Source organism: Mustela lutreola, chromosome X, assembly GCF_030435805.1.
Source record: "Mustela lutreola isolate mMusLut2 chromosome X, mMusLut2.pri, whole genome shotgun sequence".
Taxonomy (NCBI): Eukaryota; Metazoa; Chordata; class Mammalia; order Carnivora; family Mustelidae; genus Mustela; species Mustela lutreola.
The window spans coordinates 88,564,173-88,586,417 of record NC_081308.1 but is presented as its reverse complement, the minus strand read 5'-3'; the positions used below and the strand labels follow the sequence as shown (position 1 = coordinate 88,586,417).

At 43.1% G+C, this 22,245-nt stretch overlaps 1 protein-coding gene across 2 annotated transcripts; it reads right to left on the bottom strand.

The window, feature by feature from the left end:
• Positions 1-666: 666 nt before the first annotated feature.
• PLP1 (proteolipid protein 1) lies at positions 667-16,850 on the bottom strand. Of its 2 annotated transcripts, none has more exons than XM_059157956.1 (7): positions 16,692-16,850; positions 7,429-7,615; positions 6,634-6,790; positions 5,289-5,457; positions 4,751-4,824; positions 3,901-3,966; positions 667-2,798 (listed from the first exon to the last, which is right to left on the bottom strand). In XM_059157956.1, the coding sequence occupies exons 1-7, from the start codon at positions 16,693-16,695 to the stop codon at positions 2,727-2,729; spliced, it is 729 nt and encodes a 242-aa protein (XP_059013939.1). In that variant the 5' UTR covers positions 16,696-16,850; the 3' UTR covers positions 667-2,726. The 2 variants fall into 2 exon arrangements, with proteins under 2 accessions (XP_059013939.1, XP_059013938.1); XM_059157955.1 differs by having other exon boundaries at positions 6,529-6,790; positions 16,692-16,849.
• Positions 16,851-22,245: the final 5,395 nt, after the last annotated feature.

Here is a 22,245-nt window from a genome sequence, read left to right as displayed (position 1 = left end):
ATTTTCTTTAATAGTGCCCTGCCACAGACTGTTTAAATTTACATTGTCCTTACCCTATCTGCTCTGCTCCTGCCTTAAACCTTTCATTCAGTACTTTTCAGATAAAACCAAGCATTATTCATGTATGAAGTACTGAGGGCTCATTATTGGAACATCCAAACGATTGAAAGAGAACATAGCAATAAGTAATCCTCAAAACACCAGGACAGTGGCACCATTATCATGTTAAAGATGAAATTATATTTGAATCTGAATGAGCTGAACACTGAAACATAACTTCTAAAAGAAAAAAAAAAACCTTTTAAACAGATATGTCCAGGTATATAGACTTTCACTGTATATGCTTGACTAGAAGTCCTCAGGTATTAAGACCTGAGTTCTATGAACAACAACAACAACAACAACAAAACCCCACATGAGTTCTAGTCCAAGCTCAGGTATGTGATTATTGGGTTTCTTTGGGTAATTTACTTTGACTGTTTCTTAGTGTCCCAAGCTATAAAAATATAAGTGATTTATCTATTTTTTATGTCAGAAAATTGTTGTGAGAATAACTTGGATGAACTGAAAAATAAAAAAGGTCCTTTAACAAAGCACAATAAGGGTCTAATTATTCAAGTTTCTATTGTGGGGTTAAACAAAACAATTCACTCAAAGGACACGATGTTTGATTGAGAACATTCTTAATTTTATTTTTCTTTAATTTTATAAAATTCATTTTTGTAAGATAAGTTCCTAAAAGTTTATCCTTTATGTGTGTTAAAATTGAAATTCTGTATCAGAAATGAAGGAAACACTTTCAGTTAACTTTCTTTGTGTGTGTATATGTGTGTATGTATGCATGGGAGGATTTCAGGGAAGGGTTGGTTATTTGTTATATTATTAAATCAAAACAAAACACAGAATATGGATTACTTCACTTTCCTTGATCTTGATTGGTTTCTTACAGAACCTTTTCCGTCTCCTCCCTCTAGGCAGCCTGGAAGCTTATCTGGTATACTGGTCTGAAAACAAATATTAAGTATCTTTTTGCAAACATCTTACATCTCCTTGAACATTGCTGAAACCACTTCGGGGGGGGGGGGTAGAAAAACACAACTTTTTATAACAAAAGAGCCACTTACAGTCATATCTGTAAAATCTTTCTTTCCATAAAGACCAATCAGTCTTTCCTTTTTAACTCAAAGTTAACAAACACAGAAAGAGAAGCCTGAAACCTTGGAGTTATTCAGGTTTCCAACTCTTTCCACCTTTCTGTTTCCATGGAAGCTTACCAACTGAATAGCTGATGGCTGGGACATTCTATTACATGATCTATACTAGGAGAGAATAACCTGTATGTTAAACCTGACTCTTAAGTACACCGAGTTAACCCTCCTAAATCAAATCATCCCCCACTAGCTTAAAAAGAATAGTCAAATAGGTTATTCCAATTGAGGCTCAAGTTCACCAATCCATTTCTGCAAAAAGTGGAATAATTTGGAGAAAATCCAGTAGATGTACGGAACTAGCCAATTTTCAATATTAATTGCAATGTTTAACGTTCAATGTCCATTTGTTAAAGAATCATAATCAAAGAATCATTCTCTAGACCTTTCTGGTACAACCCCAAACAAGTGATAAATGAACTAGCAAATGTGAACTATGCATTCTGAAACAAATCAAGATCTTCAAATCATCTACTATGACTGAATGGATAATACCCCATGAAAAGAGCACCATTGTGAAGATATGACAGAGGCCAGAGTATACAACTAATTAACAGAAAGAAGACACACTATCCAAAGAGTTATCTACCCTGTGTCTACCAGAGGGCTGGCTCAGTTTACACCATTAGCCACTAACAACTGCTGCTCCTTAGGCCAGTCTTTTTTTTTTTAATTATTATTTTTATTTTTTTTATGAGCTAGTTTCTTTCTGTTCTCAGCTCCTTGGAAACCAAAGGGTTGTCATGGTAGCTGTTATCAAGGAGAAGGGAGTGAGAAGATGCTGACAATACCCTGCTTCTCTTCTCTAATAAGGTGTAAGGCCAGGGGCCCACATGGTCTACACAGACACTACGCTCCCTTATGCTGTAAGTAAGATTGGCTGAGTTAGGGCTTAAATAGTCCATCGCCATCAGGGTCAGTGCTCTCTTTCTATGGGTGAAAGATCCTTGCTTTGACCCCCTTCTCCCAGCTGCAATAGGTAGATTTGGGCAAATGCTCTTGTTGTTTTGTTAACATTCCCTTTTTTCCCCCTCTATCTTCAGTGGTAAGAGGGAGACAGGAGTGGGTTCTCTGCTTTGTACATCAAGGAGAATATATTTGAGATGTCGAGAGGACCAGGTACATCCCCTCTCTCTACCTGAGCATCTTTCTTTTCACTTTGTTTCCATCACTGGAAGTGCTCTTTGAGGAGAAAACACTTCCTGATCCTCAGGAGATGTTTGAAAATTGAATTAGAGCCTCCATTCCTTTGTGACTTGCAGTTGGGGAGTCACCATCTGAAGCATTTCCCATCTCTAGCAGGAACCAGCTGTGAAGCAAAATGACTAAAAGAGGTACATAAGAGGGGAGAGTCCACAAAAAGACATTAATCACCACAAGACTCTCCTTTCTTGTTACACTCGTCAAGTAAGAAGAGGACCAGTCAGCGGCAAAGGCAGAGTTAACATGGGAGACGCAGCACTGTAGGCTGTGTGGTTAGAGCCTCGCGATTAGAGAAAGGGAAATTTCTACAGGAGATCAGAACTTGGTGCCTCGGCCCATGAGTTTAAGGACGGCAAAGTTGTAAGTGGCAGCAATCATGAAGGTAAGCTGTAGGAAGAGAAGAGAAAATATGAGTGAGAGTAGAAAAGGAAGCCCTCCTTCCTCCAAAGCTTTTGTGAATGAGGAAGGGTACAAATAAAATCAGTTAAATGAAGAAAAAAACCCTGATCTGCAAAAAACAGCATGTCAGGCTTTCATACTACATACTTGAAGTCCTCTCTGAGATATTTCCTTCTAATGGCTCAAGTCCAGAAAACCAATTTGACAAGGATTTATTCCACATCTGTGCTAAGTTCTGGCACTGGGTTTTTCCTCAGGAAAGTGAACAATGCACTGGGCTCTAACATCATCCCACCCACACATCTGAGTGCCCTGGGGTCACAGGCTCTTTGCTGCAAACACACAGCCACACTTGCAGTACAGCCCTCCCTGCTTCATGCATCAACCCATTTTCTGGAATGAGGAACAACTCCAGTTTGTATAAAAGCCTCAGCAGCAGGGGCCAGGAGTTCTGTGAGCTTATCCTTATCACTACTTATTTAATGACTACAGATAAATTCCTTCACCATTTAGTGCCCTAGGTTTTTAATCTGAACAACGAATTCACCCCACTGACACTGCACTGTAACACCATCAGCAGGACCTGGAGCACAGAATCACATTGTAGTAATAACAGTTCTAATAATGTTAGAAGGTCCTCCCAATGTTTTCAGGAGAGTAAATCCCTCGGAGAGTGCCCAAGGTGGATTCATATTCACAACAGATAGAATTCCTGGCTCTGGAAAATCATGTTCAGTAATGTTTCCTTGTTCTTGTCACTCATCTGACCAGCATGTGTTGAAAATTAAATGCTTCTTTGACTGCAAAGCACTTGGCAATATTATATGCTCTGTAAGTGCTAAATATTATCATTTCTATTAATCTCTTACCCTCTCTTTCCTCACACCACTTTTCCTGTTCCTGTCTGATTTCTGAAGTCTTTCTGCCTTGCCAACTCAAAGTAGTTCACAGTCTACACTTTGTTGTCTCTTCCCAGGCGCTTCTCTCCAGTGTTGTAAGGTTAGCAATCTATCTTTTTGCCTTTCAGCATAGCTGTACCCAAGCTATCCCAGGACCATTTATTTGCCAAGATCACATTCACACAACTCACCAGGGAAACCAGTGTGGCCGCAGCCCCCACAAATGCAGCAATAAACAGGTGAAAGGTCATTTGGAACTGCAAGAAAATGCAAAATGGAGAAAAGTTTCTTGCAACTGTAAAAATATGCTTTTCTCTGGATCATGCATGCAGCTTTTTGAATGCATTGATATCTTCCTGTGTATTAATTCTGCATCTGTAACTAAACTGTCACTTCCCTGAGTGTAGGCCTCCTGTTCTTTAATGTACATCACGGCACCTAGCCCATTAGTACTCAGAACATAGAATACTCATAAAACACTCATAAAATATTTTAATCAACTGTTTCCCTCCAGTTTTACTCAGGATCCCAAAATTTAACGTCATGGTTTAAAGTTTTAAACGTTTAAAGCTACTGCCTTCTTCCTCAGGATTTACTTATATTCCCCTGCCTCATTCGTAGATGATATCTATTGCAATACTGTGTTTTCCTCTTTCAAATGTACTTTTTGTTTTTACTTCTCATTAGAGATGGAGGGTTTCCAAACTGAAAGTGTTTTTGTGAAAGCTATGAGTGTCTCTAAGCCTAAATAATTTTCTTGATAAGGTTTTTAGCTAAAAGAATAATTTTTGTTCATTTGGAGGTTTTGTCATTAATCTCCATCTTTACTTAAAACTACAAATTTCTCCTTTAAGGAAGGAAGTCTTGGAATGAAGTCTTTCTATGTGGCTCTAGGGAAAAGAGATGTTTTAACATCTCTGCTCAAAATCCAGCAAAAAACAAACAAACAAAAATCTGTGGCTTTTTAAAAATTGAAGGCATGGGTAGAAATTTGTATGGTACTAGCCTTTCCACTTAAAAGAACTCAAATGGTCCACTCACCTCAGCTGTTTTGCAGATGGACAGAAGATTGGAGCCACACACCTTGCCAGGGAAAGCATTCCATGGGAGAACACCTGAGTAAGACACACAGGTCAACCAGGGTGAGAGCTTCATGGAGTTGTGGAGCTCCATGGAGATTTTATTTCAGAGCCCTTCTTACATCTTTAATCATCCTGGTTGAAAAGTTGAATCTCAATAACAATCAGGATCCTCTTTTGTAAAGATGTGAAAAAAAAAAAAAAAGAAGGTGGTACTGAACTGTTGCGTAATCTTGTGTGTTATTGAAATGTACGGCTTCTCAACCAGGATAGAGCAGAGTGAACAACCAAGAAAACTAACTCCTACCACTTCCAACAAAAGTTCCCTTCCAAGGGAAGAAATCTCTCCAGCTTCAGTGGGGACAGAATAACAAACTAAGTTCCAGGCATCCATAATATCTTTCCCTATAATTACCACACTTGTCATCCCAAGTAAAGAACCAAATATATAGTGCTTTCACAGGGGGTAGGGGAGCCAAGGCAGCAATACCCTAACTTACCATACATTCTGGCATCAGCACAGAGACTGCCTATACTGGCAGAAGTCTTGCTGGGGAAGGCAATAGACTGGCAGGTGGTCCAGGTGTTGAAGTAAATGTACACAGGCACAGCAGAGCAGGCAAACACCAGGAGCCACACAACAGTCAGGGCATAGGTGATGCCCACAAACTAAAACAATTGACAGGGGGTGGTTAGAAATCAACATCGGCCTACAGACATTGAAACACAAACTGGGAGATCCTGGATTGGCATGAGCCAGATAGGAAACCAGATTCCAGGGATCTCCACCAAAATAAATTAGTAATCAGGGCACCTCTGCCAAATGTCATTGGCAATATCTACTAGAGAACTGGCCCCAAGTGTGATGGAGGGTGGGGGGAATGGGTGAGGGTTGGAGTGAGGAGGATCCCTGGGTTAGAGAGGCTTCAGGAGATTTTTTTGGGCAGATAAGGTGTAAAGAAATCAAAACAGATCTTGAAAGAAAGTCGTGCCATTTCTCACCTTACGCTGAGCTTAGAAAATGTTCCTTGTCATAGGACTTTTCATCCTTAGTCACTGAGCAAACCAATAGGAGGTTTAAGTTTTGGATCCAAAAACCTTTTTAAGCCAACTGTTGGCTACGAAAGTTATCACCGTAACCCACATATATTCAACCCCCCAAAGATCTTAACTCTAGAGTCTGAAAACCAATGTGTGCTTCACTAGAAGCATGGATAACCCTCAAAGATGAAGCATTAAATATGTAGATCCATGCTAGTTTCCTTTGGGACCTCCAACAGTGTAGAATCCCAGAATATTAAGAATCCCACCTAGGAGTGGAATTATTTAATTTCCATGATCAACCCTCCCTCTCAGATCAGGTGTTTGCACTCAATCCGTGGGTAGCACTTAGGCTCTTAGGTGGTCGAATCTAATTTTTTCGTGGTCCCTGCTAAGAGGAGAGTAAAGGAATACCAACAGATGGCTTAGAAATGGTCTGATTTTATCAAGTATCCACAAAACTCACGCTTTTATTATTTTTTTTTAGATGAAAATTTCTAGGGAACTTTTGAAAGGTGAGGCTAAGCCAGCTGGGCACCACGTTCTTCCTGACCTTCTCGTTCGGCTGTAGCCATCACTTCCTCACTCAAAAGCCAGGCCCCTAGAGAGGACCCAGCCTTGGGTGGGGATGAGGCCACAGACTCACGCCCAATTGTCCCCCACCCCTTGTTATTGCCACAAAATCCTGAGGATGATCACCTTGTCGGGATGTCCTAGCCATTTTCCCAAACAATGACACACCCGCTCCAAAGAATGAGCTTGATGTTGGCCTCTGGAACCCCTCCCCTTCTGGCCCCCTGTTACCGTTGCGCTCAGGCCCTTGCCGCAGATGGTGGTCTTGTAGTCGCCAAAGATCTGCCTGACTGCGCCGGTGGTGTAGAAGCCCTCAGCCAGCAGGAGGGCCCCATAAAGGAAGAAGAAAGAGGCAGTTCCATAGATGACATACTGGAAGGCATGGATCCTGCATGAGAAAATAAGGAGAAGATATCAGGAAATCTTATTAACTGAGGCCCAGTTCCCTTCCTGCATAAGTAAGCTTCACTTCACTTGAGTGAGCTCCTAAACAAGGCTAGGGATTCTTTAGAGGAATCACTAGATTCCTCCATCCTTTGCTTACCCTTGGACCTGAAGAACTGGGGCCCTATTCTCCTTGGCCTGACCCTTCAGAGATGTTCGCTCAGAGGAGAAAGCAGAGAGGAGCTAGACCAGGAAGAAGAGGGATGAAGGCCCCAATCTGTCCAGTCATTGTACCTTCCCTGAGTTCTCCATACCTGTTACTGCAGAGGCTCCAACTCAATCAGTGTTAACCCCATGGGCAGAAGTTAGAACATGTGGGACAAAGCCAGCGTAGTGGAGGGTGGGCAGTAAAAAGTGGGCTGGCAGGCAGACAGACCTCCCCCTTCTATATTTGGCACTTCTCCCTCACTCAGGACCTCAGATGGGGCATAGGTGGAATCTGCGAACAGAGGGAAGACTCAGGAATCCTGTCTGGCTCCATACTAACCCCCTATTAATCACTGAGGAACTAATGAGTTCTGTATGTGTCCAGGGAGAGAGGGAGAAAAAGAGAGCAGTTTGTGTAGGATAACAGGTACTTACACATTGATGAGATACTCATAGTCCTGGTAGTTTTTGGAGAAATAGGTCTCAATTAGCTTTTCTGTGCCAGTGAGTGCTTCATGTCCACAGCCACAGAACAGTGCCACCCCAAAGAAACATAATCCAGTGGCCACCAGAGAAGCAAATGGGGCCCCTACAAGACATCTTGCACAGCACTCTAACAAGCCTGGGAAGGAAAGAGGGAAAAATTCAGGGATGTTCCATAAGGAGCTCATGCCCCTCATACCTATGTGCCAGACCAGTCAAGCCCTGCACTCACAGGCACAGATGGAGTAGTCATCCTGAGTCCAAAAGCAGGAGAGTCTCCAACTTTAGGTTTCTGGAATGTGAGATTGATCCAAAGCCATTACTCTGTTTCATTCTTGAAAATAAGTCCTTGCTTTTAATTCTCAGAATGTATGGATTTTTAAAAATAATCAGTCATCAAAGCAGCAAGCCAGGGAGATTATGCAATCATCTTCTCCTTTCTTATCCTGATTTGTTTGTTTCATTTATCAACTCTTATAGAGTACTTACTATATGCCCAACATTATGCCAGGTGTTATGTGGGAGGTGAAAACATAAAAGATATAGACTTTGCCATATGGGAGTATTTTGTTTACTGAGAAGAATGAGGTAGGTAGACCTAATATTTTCAACTAACAATTTCAGGCAGCCAAGTAAGTGGTTACAGAAGTAAATGCGACAAAAGTTCCAAAAAGGGATGGGTGCAGGCCAGAGATATTGGTATTGTCAAACAGTATTTTGAGTCTTGGAGAGCATTCCAGGTGGGGGAAACTTTGGAAATTATATGCTCCTGAATATTCCTGAACATTGTGTGTATTTGCCACAAGGAATGCTTGCTTCTTTTTCATCTAGAATATTATATGGAGAGCAGTCCAAAGGGAAGGAGGAAACTGGCAGAGATCAGAAGATGGTAATGGGAGCATGACTATTATTCACAGTAATAAAAATGCAAGCTTAATGGTTTTTGAACACTTTGCATGGCTGTTTTGTCCCTCTATATCACAGCTTGGCCAATGTTTGCACCCTCAGGCTTACACTGGAGTTCTGTCAAAACAGCTACAAAAAGACTCTATACAAAGTCAACAAAGCATGAAACATCTTTCTGGCATGATGAAAACACGCCAGAGCCTGGAAATACAGGTGTCCCCAAGTACTAGGAGTCCCTGAGATAACGAGACCCATCACCCCAGTCCCCATGCCAGTGTTGCTAAGAAACAAGAAAGGCACACAAGAAGTCATACACTCCAAGAAAAGCTGTTCCCCAAGCACTAACCCCATGCTGTAAGTGCCACATGGAACAAAACTTTTTTTTTTTTTAAGATTTTATTTATTTATTTGACAGGCAGAGATCACAAGCAGGCAGAGAGGCAGGCAGAGAGAGAGGAGGAAGCAGGCTCCCCACTGAGCAGAGAGCCCAATGCGGGGCTCGATCCCAGGACCCTGGGACCATGACCTGAGCCGAAAGCAGAGGCTTTAACCCACTGAGCCACCCAGGTGCTCCTGGAATAAAACTTAACAAATGTCAAGTAGATGGCAGACTAGATGAGGAAAGGGTGGCTCCCTCTGGCCACCAGGACAGATCCCAAATATATAAAGCATATATGTGTGTATGTGTATGTGTATGTGTGCATGTGTGTGCTGATTTTATACATCTATTCATATATCACATAATATAGATAGATATGGTATATGTAATATTATATATATATATATATATATATATATATAATGTATATATGAATTATATTCAGCTAATGTGCTGAGAAACTACTTTTGGAAAAGCATGTTGAAACTCCTTATAAAAAGAAAGCAAGTTGTACTAATATCTAGCTTTGAATTTTTTTTAAAGATTTTATTCATTTATTTGACAGACAGAGATCACAAGCAGGCAGAGAAGCAGGCAGAGAGAGAGGAAGGGAAGCAGGCCCCCTGCCGAGCAGAGAACCCGATGCGGGACTCAATCCCAGGACCCCGAGATCCTGACCCGAGACGAAGGCAGCGGCTTAACACACTGAGCCACCCAGGCACCCCTAGCTTTGAATTTTTATCCAAAACTCACTTGTCTATGCCACGGTAGCAAGGACTAGGGGAGTCCTTTAATCAACCCTCTTAATACTAGTACAGTTTCTTTTTAGCCCTGTGTGCTTAAATACCTGTTGATTTGCATGGCTGATGCAATGTGAACAGATTTTGAAGGACCAGATTATCTCTGTGGTGGGAAAGTTGAGGTAGAAGCATTTGTCTTTTCTCAGAACCACAGAATGAGTGAGTTCTGTTACCCAACATCCCCTAAAATGACAAGCCCTTCCTTGGTCCTCAAAGAGCCTCTTCCTCAAAGATTTGGTATGTGACATCAGAGATGAGGCTTGGAAGCCCAAGACAAGCAGAATAAGTAGCTAATATTTGCAGCAGAACTGAATTTTCATCTTTTTTTCCAAGTACTAAAGAACTACCATCAGACTGCTTCTATGAGAAGCGATCAGTTTGTAGCTCTGCTGCTGTAGGGGAGGCAGAGTTTACTTAGTATGAACTTTGCAGTAGTACTTGGTAACAGCACTTCATCAGAGTTGGGCCATGGTGTGTGTGTGTGTGTGTGCGTGTGTGTGTGTGTGCCCGCACGTGGGTGTGAGCATGCATGTGCGCAAACGTACACATGCACGCATGTATATACCAGAAAGAAAAACACAGCAGTTGAAATTGATCATTTTCTCAGGAAACATTCCAGAAATCAATCTTCCTCTTTCTCAACAGGTTAAGATACTAGATGCATCCTGTAAGTTAAGAAAATGATCTTGGAAATAAATAGTGGTGCCACTTTGCTACTGTCTATCCAACTCTTCCCCACCCCCAAACTCTTAGACTCTTCTAGTAAAGAAGGTCTCTGAGGCCTGAGGGTAGGGGGAGGAGAAGGTCAGTGACCTCTCTGTTCCCTCTTTCCACAGCACAGGGTCAGGGCTTGGACAGAGCCCTCCATAGCTCCCCTAGACAAAGAAGCCTTGTTTTTCCCTGAGATCCCAGGAGCCTCATTGGTATTCTGCAGGGGCCTGCAGGCCTGGGGGTGGGGAGGGGGTCAGACCTAGGGAACAATGGCAGAACTGTTTATTTAGCCCAGAGTAAGGACAGCCATCCACCCTAGCAAGTGACCGTCCTGTGCCACCCACTCTTACCCGAGCTTTTTCACACTGGGAAAAGCTAAACGGCTCAGGTGTGATCAGGGATGAAGGAACTTGAACTCTTTCTAAGCCAAACAGGGAATTATATTCTAAGTTTTAGCTGATGCCCCCTCTAGTGTTATAAAGATAAGGAAAAATCCTCTTTAGTGTATCTGATCCTTCGATCATCATCCAAATAACCAGAGAGGGTCATATGTAATGTCCTTACTGGGTAATAAAGGGCTAAGCCTTAGAAGCAACTCTGGATCATCCACTCATATACTTTCTTTTTTTTTAAAGATTTTATTTATTCATTTGACAGAGATCACAAGTAGGCGGGGGGGATGGGGTGGGAAGCAGGCTCACCACCGAGCAGAGAGCCCGATGTGGGGCTCGATCCCAGGACCCTGGGATCATGACCTGAGCTGAAGACAGAGGCTTTAACCCACTGAGCCACCCAGGAACCCCTATACTTTCTTTTTATATACAATTTTTCTTCTATTTTCTTACATCTCAAATAACTTGGCACCCCTTTTCCACTACACTGCCACTCAAAGCAAGGGACAAGAAAAACATAGATTTTAATGAGTCTTTAATGTGGAGTTGGAAATAAATGGCCCCAGATAAGTCACTCCAGAGCTCTACATAGCTCAACAATATCAACATACACATTACATGTCCATCTCTTCACAGATGAAATGTTGGTTCTGGGGACATCTAAGTTCAGCAGAAATGAGGAATCTCAGTCAGTCTGATCAAGCAAAAAATCAACTTTCAGTTTTCAACTGGGAAAAACTCAGAACATGCAAAAAAAAATGTGTCTTCATCAAAGTCGTTGACAGTCAAAGGATTCTGAGGGGTGCCTGGTGGCTCAGTGGGTTAAGCCTCTGCCTTCAGCTCAGGTCATGATCTCAGGGTCCTGGGATCAAGCCCTACATTGGGCTCTCTGCTCAGCAGGGAGCCTGCTTCCTGCTCTCTCTGCCTGCCTCTATGCCTGTTTGTGATCTCTGTCTGTCAAGTAAATAAATAAAATATTTTTTAAAAAAGCATTCTGAGAAAGGTCCATTGGGTTCACTTTGATTTTTCACAGCCCAAGAAGTGTCCTTGGGAATGTGTGAACAATAACCTAAAGCCACAACCTCTCCATTTCAGCACCCTTCATGGTTGAAAGGATACTGGTTTGATTCAGGAAGGCTGTTAGGTATTCTGGAGTTCTTTGGCTCTCTCAGAAGTCATGCTCACGTTTTTCAGGCTAAGTACAGATTGTCACATGGTAGAGTTGGCATAAAAGAACTACAATAATAATATTACCCATACAACTCAATTGGATTAAACTGCTTGACTTTGATGAGAGGTCATAGAAAAAAATAATGACCCTTCCCACTGTTTTCCTTTCATTTCTTTTGATGTGGATTCAGTACAGTTATTAAGCATTTTTGAAATAAGCTGGGCACTATGAGAAACAAAAGGAAATTATAAAGCCTGGTCCCTTTCTTCAATGACTTTTCAGTCTTGCTGGGGAGAAGAAAGTTGTGTCTGTGAATCAAAGATCAAAGCTACCTATAACTTAGTGCTAAAATGTATATGACCAAGTTCCATGGGAAAAATGTAAGCAAAGATGTTGGCTAGATTTATCTGCAAACTTCTAAACCGAGTCTAATCAATCTGTGATAGAACTTCAAGCCCTTCTGACCAATAGTCTTCACAGGAATCTGACAAAGATCAACAGGACTATTGATAATATTATCCAGATCCATGCCCATCCAAGAGACTGTGTTGATCCTCATGCTGTCTCTTTAAGCAGAGCCAAGATCGCCCAAGCCCTTCCTTTCCCATGTCCTGGGCACGCCTCAAGGACCAACTCCATGATGGAAATTCAGTGTGAATCTGGGAGCTCATCAAAGGGAGGAGAGGAAGGGCTTTCATCGAAAGAGATGGTAGAAAGAGACCAATTGTGCTTTGCACAATTCCTAGCCTGTCCCTTGAATCCAGCTGACAAAGGGATAGAAGAACCCTATACAATAGAGCTAAACAACAGGCAGGCTCATTGAGTGAAAAACTGGCCCCATCTCTCTAAGTCTCTAATCTGCACTACAGTCTTACCCTCCTCCCAGAACCCACCCCTTAACCTCACTCCATGAACAGAGGCTTCCTTGATTGGGGCCTATAGTGTTGACAGGGCCAAGATGCAAGAGCAACCGTGACTGGTACTGGGGATGGATGGAGATCAGTGGGTGGGTTCTAGGAGTAAAACAACAATCATCAGGAGGTGCCAGAGACAAAGACTTTTGCTTTAGGCCTTATCCTGGTCAGACAAAGCCCCGACTATAATTTTGGCTTCCCTACATGAACTCAACACTTATACTGCATTCAAGTGGTAGAAAGGGGCCCTGCAACCACTAGGACATGGGAATCTAAGCCTGATGGATTGTCAAGTCATATGGACAAAGTTAAATAAAAAGGAATCTCAATCTCTTCTTTGGACAGATATTATTATTTCTTATTACGATAGCAAGAGCATTTGGACCAACTTGTTTCCTATACTTCCCATTCCTCCCCAAAGACACACACACACACACACACACACACACACACACACACAGAGAGAGAGAGAGAGAGAGAGAGACATGTGTAAATATAGCCCAAACATTTGGAGGTTGAAATAGAAGCTTGATTATTAAACTTTATTCCTGACACATTGTCTTCATCTTGCCCACTTATGCAGAGGTAAAAGAGAAGTATCTGACAAGAAGCTAAGAGACAGCATTTTCTATACCTTGTTCCTTAGGGCAGTTTCTCACAATTTCCTCTTCTCTCCTTGGTTGTAGTGATTTTTTTTCCAGAGCCCTGCCTAGCAGAGGGCTCAAAGGCAAGTACAGAGCTGTGAGATCACCCTTAGGACCATTTTTAAATAGCCAAGGAGGAATTAATCAATCAGTATTGCAGGGTTTTTGAGGTAAGTTTGGCACAGGGAAGGTGCTAACAGTGGGAAAGAAGGGGAAACCAGCTCTGTTTGCCTTCCAGGCTGATGTGACCTCACCTGATCATGTCACTGCCCTAACTAGATCTTCTCTGGATCTGAAGTTCTATAGGCAAGGAGGGCATTTCTACAGTTGCTTTCTTTCAAGACCAAGAACTATACCCTGGGGATGGTATTCAGGGCTTCAAGATTTTAAAAAAAAAAAAAAAAAAAAAAAAGCAATGAGGAGAAAAGATGCCACTGGCTAGGTACCAGTGCCTTGATTAGTTTAAACACTATATGTCCCCTCTGACCCATCTCCCTCCCAGGGCTTCTTACGCCTTATTACTACTCACATAGCTTTGAGAGAATAGTTCTAGTTGTGAAGCTCTTGAGTAAACTTCCAGCTTTCATAGCACAGAGCCAGTGCAAAAGCTCCTCCAAGCAAAGCAGACCTTTCAGTTTGCCTGGCTCTTCAAGAGCTCCTCTGGCTCCGCAGGACCCAGGTGAGGGATGGGGTGGGGAAGGCTGTCGCAATCATTTTAGTCACTGTCTCTAGGAAGAGTTAGTGAGTATGCTGGTTTGGATCTAGTTCCTTTTTGGCTCTTGGCACTCTTGTGGCATTGTTGCCATCCTGGTGGGATTCAGTTAGTTTTCAGGAATTTTGTAAAACTGAACCCTGATTTGCATCCACATTTCTTTCTTGCCTGGGCTACCCTCACTTAGTCTGCACCAGCCAAAACTACACTGCTTGGCAAACAGCCACCTTTGGAGGGAAGCATCACAGTCTGGTTACCAGGGTAACAGCCACTGTTCTCAGACAACAGGCTTACAGGAGCCAGTGTTTTGCTGTTCAGTAATAGCATTCTGTTACTGAGCAGAGAATAATCAACTACCGCACTTTAGCTCTTTTCTGGTTCCACTGTTACCCCCAAAGACTCATTTGGAACATCCCCTTCCCAGGTCAGGACAAGGATTAATGAACTATCATTTCCCCTATAAACCTTTCATATAGACAATACTGAATTCAGTATTCCTCTCTGCTTCCCCAACCTGTAAGATTGTATATGGTCAAAGTAGTGAGCTCTCCATTTCTGGGGGTGATTAAACAGAGGCTATAAGAACATTTAATCAGCTGTTGTAGAAAGGAATCCTGCGTTGAGAGTTAACTCAGGCAATTTCTAAAGTTCCTTCCAATCCCAGACTCCATGATATAATTTGTCTACTATGATTACTGAACAGTAACACACTCCATGTCAGAAGTTGTAGCAGCACAGTACCTTTTTAGAGATGGTCCATTATATACAAAGTACTTGAGAAACTTTATTATTGAATAATGAAAATTCAATGGCTACACACTCATGTGCACCTGGTCCAAGGATTGCCCACCCCCAAGATCTGGGATCCAATACACAACCTCAACTGTGCCCTTATCTGTGGCAATTTCCCCTGGAGATTCCCCTGGAGGAAATCATCCAGCCTCCACAACCATTAACTGTCCCTGTGGTCACCTCATTTGTTCCTGCCTTTTCTTCAAGTCTTTCATCCCCTAAGGAAGTAATATTCTACATCATTCTTTACTCCCTCTCCATTTTTTAATTCACAACCTACCCAATTAGCTGCTCTATAGGATTCCTGATGTTACTAAGGGTAGGAACTGAGTTCCCCTAACATTCACATCTCACCTTGCCACACTCAGTTGGTTAAATGATTCTTACCCAAGTGCACAAAGTATACACAAAGAAAGCCCAAACCACTTTGGAAAGAGTAAAAGTCTGCTTATTATTATTGCATAATGATTGGTATTTTCATTATTTATAGTTGTTATAGAGCTTGCCCATTTTCAAAGGATATCCACATCTTATTACTTGATTTTCACAACCCTGAAAGTAGACAAAGCAGTTATTGTTATCCCCATTTTCCAGAAGATGAAGTGATAATTCACAGTTATCTATCCAAGGTCATGAAGTTTCTAAGTGGCAGATCTAGGATTCGAACCTAGTTGCATTGGCTCTAGTCCAGTGCCCTGCCCTCTTATTTATCCATGCTGAATACATGGTTCAAAGATCTCTCTCAGGATGAAACAACCTAAAGGCTGACACCAGCTTAATATAATCTAAAACCTTTTTCCATGGATGTTGCTGGAGTCTTCTGGGTACTACACTTGATGTTGAATACAGAGGATAACTGATTCTCATTTCATTTAGGATGCATTCAAGCTGTTACTCTTCTTTTGTCAAATGTGAGTGATGTCTACATACCTCTGTGGCATCCTGTGTGGACAAAGACCCTTGTGCTCTGTACTCCTTGCTCTAAGTAGACACTACAAAAGACTAGACCTTATAGTTTCTCTCTTTGGTCACAGAACCTGGAGAAGCCTTCAGTACTCAGCTAAGTCAGTAACAGCCCTAGCATCCCAGAAGCCTCCTTGTCATAGGAGGGATTTAGAGTCTGAATCACACCCTCAGAAAGGCTGAATCTGTAATATTTGCTAGATATGGTCACCCATATATGTGTGCATGCATGCATGTGTGCACGCACGCGTGAACGCGCACACACACTATCCATATCCACTCCCCATGGAAAATCCATTGAGACTTTTATTTTCATTTCCTGAACCTGAGATTGGCCTTCTTAGCCATAGCCAAGCCTGAATTCCATCTTACCCAATTCCCCAATTTCCTTCTGATACCAAACAAGGTCCAAATTTTATATCAAGCAAGTAGTTATTTTATACATGAAGGCTAGCCAACACTCATTTGTCTCCAGAAGAATCAGGGATGTCAGCTGATGCAGCCACTACCAGGGCCTGAGAACAGGGGAAAAGAGATGGTAGAGGAAAGTGAGGGGGTAGGAGGACACATGACCATATCTAACCCTCTGGGCATTCTTTCCAAAAACCTGTGATACTCTCCACATGCTGCTGGAGTTCCTTGGCAATAAAGCATCATTCTCAGTACAGCAGAGAAGGAGTTAAATTAATTGAATGCTAAGGAATTAAACAAAACAAGTGCCAAAACACAACTCATTGAAACCATTGGAAACCCAGAACCTTAGAGCTGGAAATTCTTTTGCAAATTTCTGTGCCTGCTTGAATCTTCCATGCTAAAGTTTCTGAAACTCACCCATGTCTTTGGAACTCTGACTCCAATTGTAGCCGGCTGGCTAGTCGGCTTGCGGATGACTTTGTTCAGCTGGAAGGATCCTGGTCTCTCCAGTCTCCTTCTTCGGTCCTTTACTTTTTCTCTCTGAGTATCTTTGTCCTCTTCTCCTGCAATGAAAAGGGCTTTCTGATTGACAGCCAACCCCCTTAAAGAGACAGGCCTGCTTTCCTCCTCCTCTCCTCCTCCCCTTCTCCTCCCCTTGTCCCCACCTCCTTAGGGATACTCCCTTCTCTAAGGGCTCCATCTTCTCTTTCTGCTTTTCACTGCCAATTGTTTCATTTTCTGTTTTTCTCTAAGCCTTGTCTGTGTGGAATTTCACTTTGCTGCAGAGACATCTGGAAATGTGGTTTGGGGTAGAAATAAAAAGAAAAGGTCCTGGAATCCTCCAACTGATACTTGGGTCTATTTGGTGTGGGATGTGGCAGCACAAGTGTCAGAAGCCATGGAAATTGTAGCCCTGGACAGGTGGTCAAGGTCAGAAACCTAGATGTTATTCCCTCATCCCTAGCTGCTCTTGGCCCTGTCCACCCTGCCCCTTCTCCCCACTCCTTGGCAAATAAGCATCCTTCCCCCTACCCAGCTCTAGAATCACAATAGAGAAAAAAAATCTGTCTTTTAAAATAATTCCTTCCAAACCTTTCTTGGTTTCAACCGAATGAAGACAAAACACAAGCTGTTGATTCCACAAACAGATTTTGACCAAGCTAGGGGAGGCTACCACTGTAAAAAATTTATAGATAGTATAACAGAGACCCAGAGAGGGAACGAAACCAGTGCATGTTCACAGAATGAGGTAAAGAGAAGGTCCAAGTTAGGGATGATGGTGATTTCCAAGGACCGTAATTGACTTCAAGATAAATCATTAACACAATCAGGTAGTCAGTATCCCAATGTGAGACCATAGTATCATCAAAGAGCTAAGGCCAGGCTGGTGAGAGGCAGGGAGAGGGTTGGGGTGAAACAGCAGCTGCCAGTGAAGGTAGAGAGAAGGGGAAATGAAATGTAGTCCTTGCCTCAGAGAAAAAAAAACACACACAAAGAAAGAAATGACCAAGTAGGAAAAACAGGGGAACAGTATATGAAATCTGCCTTACAAATCATACTTTCTAAAGACTGTGAAGGTATTTGAGTGCCTAATATTAGGTGGAATTAGCCTGGGAAGGTTTTCTAGAAGAGGTGAATCTTAACCAGTGTCTATCTAGGCTCCTTGTTAGTGTTCTCTTTCTCTTCAGGGGCCCCAGAGAGAAACTGCTCTCTTGACCTTAAGGGTCATATTCTCCCATGGATGGCCTATAAGGAAGGGAGTTGGCATATAACTTAAGGAATACTTGTTAGAAGACTCCAGGAAAAGAAGGTATGACCTTCTCCAACCCCAGCCACCACCACAACCAAATTTTTCCTATGGCTTTGCCTTGGGGACAGAGAGGTGATGAAGGAGGTACTGAACAGAATCTCGAACCTTCCTGTGGGGGGACAGTGACAAGATTGTGCCTTACAGTTTTCACTTTGAGCTGTGACCCTGGACACGTTTCTGGCTTGGGCTCTGCCATTAGAAAATGGATGAATCTTTTACAGATGCCCCTGTGGCTTCACCCAGGTCCTGAATCCTGCAGTATTTGAGGATTGTCCATGGTCCTAGAACTCTAGATCCTTCGCTCTTATACCAGCCCCAAGGAGAAAGGATCTCTGGAACCGGATAGTGGTAGTTTTACAGAGCGGACTAGAATAAGACCATATGACTGATGGTAGAAGGTCCTCACTAGCCCTGCTCTCCAGCCATAGACTGCCTATTGAGGAAGCTGGGGTGTAGGATTTTGCCAACAATTAACTTCTGGATAATCACTGTCAGAATGGCCTTGGAGGAGAGGGAGGACCAAAAGGAAGAAGTCACCAAAGGTATGCCCTCAGCTCCTCAGGTGGCAGAAGGAACTGAGCCCAAACTTTGGGTGTACTGATTTAGGGGATTAGAGAGATGGTGAGATGAGACAGCTGTGCATGCAGGGGAAATCACTCAGTCTGAGCCTCCTCACAAATCTGCCCCTGGATTCTCAGCAGCAGCTCTGGAATCTTTAGTCTACTTGGAAGAAAATATGTGTTCCCAATAAACTCACAGATACCATTTTTTTCAACCACATTCCCCAAATACACATTTCTCTTCTTTCCTTCATCTCTATAGCCTTACTATTCATTCTGTCTTCTCCCCAGTTCTCAGTCTTTTTGTCTCTGTTCTGTCTGTCTCTCTTTCTCTGTGTTGCTGTGTCCCTCTTTCTTCTTCTCTCTCCACACTCTTTGATGGATCATGTCTTCCTGGCTCCACCTTGCTTTTATGCCCAGGGATGGGAAAGGGGCTCAGCCAGGTCATGCTCACAGTCCCCAATGTCTTAAGGTTCCAGATCCCCAGGATCTAATATGTCGTAGTCACTCTGTATGTCCTGACACTCTGCACCCTCTCACCACCCATCTCTTCAACCTTCCCCACAGGATAGGGGTTTCTTTCCAGGACCCCAAGTTCCCCTCACCTATTGCTGCTGCAATTCTACTTCTAATGGTTCTGCTGGGTGCCCTCGGCAAAAGTTCTCCAGAATCTAGCTGGGTCACCAGCAGTGACCAGGGATTCCTCAAGAGGGCACTGCCAGCCTTCTGGGTGGCAGCCTGCTATCTACACTGGGTACTTGTGGGAACAATGCAGGATTGTGTGAAACTAGTAAACAGTTTGCTTCATGAAATTCTGATGGTACCTCAGAGAATCTGGGCCCCCTCTATCATAACTTGCTTTGGTTGTGCAGCTTTCTTGCAAATAATTCCAAAACAATTTGATATTACTCTCTGTGGTGTGATCCATAGTACCAGATTCCTGAGGCCAGTGGGTTCTCTTTGGTACATTGTATAAACTGAATGCTGAAAAACATTCTAGTGAAAGCAAAGTCCAGTGAATTTCTCCCAGGAAACTAAGCAAGGGCTCAAGTGCCCAATCTGGCAGTCCATATCTCCCACCATGTCCACAGAAAAGACTGTAAAGGTGAACAGAGAAGGCATGGTTCCAGTGAAAACCTGGGGTCACTTGCTCGCATTTAGGCTTCTGGAACTGAGGCTCTGATTCTCCTCCCCCAAGATAATGTCCTTCCAGACCAAATTGAGGAATGCCAAGTGGCTGCTTCTTACAGCTTTTCTAGCCCTGCACAGAAATCTGGCTGGTTGGTAGGCAATATATTATGTCCTATGTACTTGTGACTAGAACTTTCTACACCCTACTTCATGCCAATTGGCTTGGCAATGCCTTTCTGGCCCACAAAACTGAGGGCTGAGGGCCAGAGATGTCACATACTTTGGGCTGGCATAGGGTTGGGGGGGGAGAAGATTACTTTTCTTCCCCTCCCGAATATTCAGGGAGCAGTGCAAGAATGAATGGGAGCAGGGGATGTATTGGATGTGGAGTGTGGATTGTAAAGATGCCCATGGCTTGGGGATAGAGTGAACAGTAACCTGGAAGCCAAAATAATCAGATGAATAAACTCGGTAGTGTCTGGGGGTGCCAAATAGCTACTAGCAAATGGAGAAATCAATTGTCCACATAACGCACCTCCACCAACATGAAAACTCAGCCAGCCTTGGCACAGTGGTGCCTGCAAAGAGGCTGTATGTTTGATATGATCTCTGAGCACAGCAAAAATACTAAGCAGAGAGAGTCAATTATCATATGATTTCACTTACTTGTGGAGCATAAGGAATAACACAGAAAACATTGGGAGATGGAGGGGAGAAGTGAGTTAGAGGAAATCAGAGGGGGAGACAAACCATGATAGACTGTGGACTCTGAGAAACAAACTGGGGGTTTTGGAGGGGGTTAGGGGGTTGGGTGAGCCTGGTGGTGGGTATTATGGAGGGCATGTATTTCATGGAGCACTGGGTGTGGTGCATAAACAATGAATGTTGGAACACTGAAAAAAAATAAAATAAAAATACTAATACTATCCTTGGCTGTCAAATACTCTCCTAATTCCTGAGAACCAATGTTATTTGTTCCCTGTTACTTAATGGGGAACAGAGACACCTTTCCCAATGCCACTCAGTAAGTAAAAGACAGAGCCAGCTCTAGAGAACGCTTCTCTCCAGACTCTCATTTCTTGGAAGTTGCCCAGAATATTGCTTTGTTCCAAAAGAATGTTCAAACAACAAAAATAGCCAGGGGGAGGATGGACAGGCTTTAGGCTGCTGTGGCCCAAGTCTCCAACCCTCTGTACTTCTCAGACTAAGCCAGATGCCCATGGTAGAAATCTAGGCAGGGCAAATTGCACGCAGTTTGTAGATCAGTGGGATTCAGAATAAGCCAGTGGGGATTAGATGATACTAAGGACTTTGTTGGATTTGTTATGTGTGATAATAGCATAGTGATTATGTTTTTTAAAATGGTCCTTAGAGGCACCGGGGTGGCTCAGTCAGTTAAGCATCTGCCATCAGCTCAGGTCACGGGTCCTGGGATCAAGCCCCATGTCAAGTTCTCTGCTCAGCTGGAAGTCTGCTTCTCTCTCTCACTCTCCCCCTGTGCTTTCCCCCCGCCTTCAAATGAATACATAAAATCTTTTTTTAAAAAAGGTCTTCATCAGAGATGCATGAGAAATATTTATAAGAGAAATGTCATGATGCCTCGGATTTTTCCTCCTACAGAAAATTATAATGAAAAGGTTAGATGAAATAACATTGGCCAAATGTTGAAAATTATTGAAGCTGCTTGGTGGGTACATGGAGGCCCATTATACTATTTTCTCTACTTTGTGTATGGTTAAACTTGAGATGAGGAAAAGAAGAGTCATTAAAGTTAAGATTCAAGCTAATCCAAAAGAAAAACAGCACATTTTCAAGGGAAATCTCTGATCTTTCTGGGAAGAGGCACACAACCTGGTAAGAGTGGTGGTTTCTGGGGAAGGGATGGGGGAATGGAGTGGGAGGGAGACTTTTCACTCCATCTATGCCTTTTAATATGGTGGGAATTTGTAATCACATGCATTAATTACTTCTTCTATTGAGAAATCTCATTTGAAAAGTCTTTCAGGCAGATTGAGGGACAGCAGTGTGCAGGCCCCTTGAATCTGCTCCACAGTAGCAGGACAGTGTTGAAAGTGAAGCCCTCACTGTGGCAGGTTGGCCAGTCCCCACTCCCCCCACAGCACCAACACTGCCCATACCCTTCTTTGCTTGTGTCTCTGAACACAAAGTGTGTCCCTTCCCAAACAAGGGCTGCCCCCAGTGATAGTAAAGGACTCTAAGGAACCCCTCCCAAGGCACAGCTGGATGGGCAAGAGGGGTTCCTCTTGCCCTGCTACCCATGGGAGGACAAAACATAAGCCCTTGAAAGCAAGAAAGGTCTTCAGCCTACTCCCTCTGCCTTCCAGGGAAACAGGGGCCCTCTCTTTGTCCCTCTGTTGGCCCCACAAACAAAGACGGCTATGACCAACAAACTTGCAAGCAATTGCTCAGACCTCTTTCTTTCAGTGCTGCTGCCCAGGATTGCCTTTTC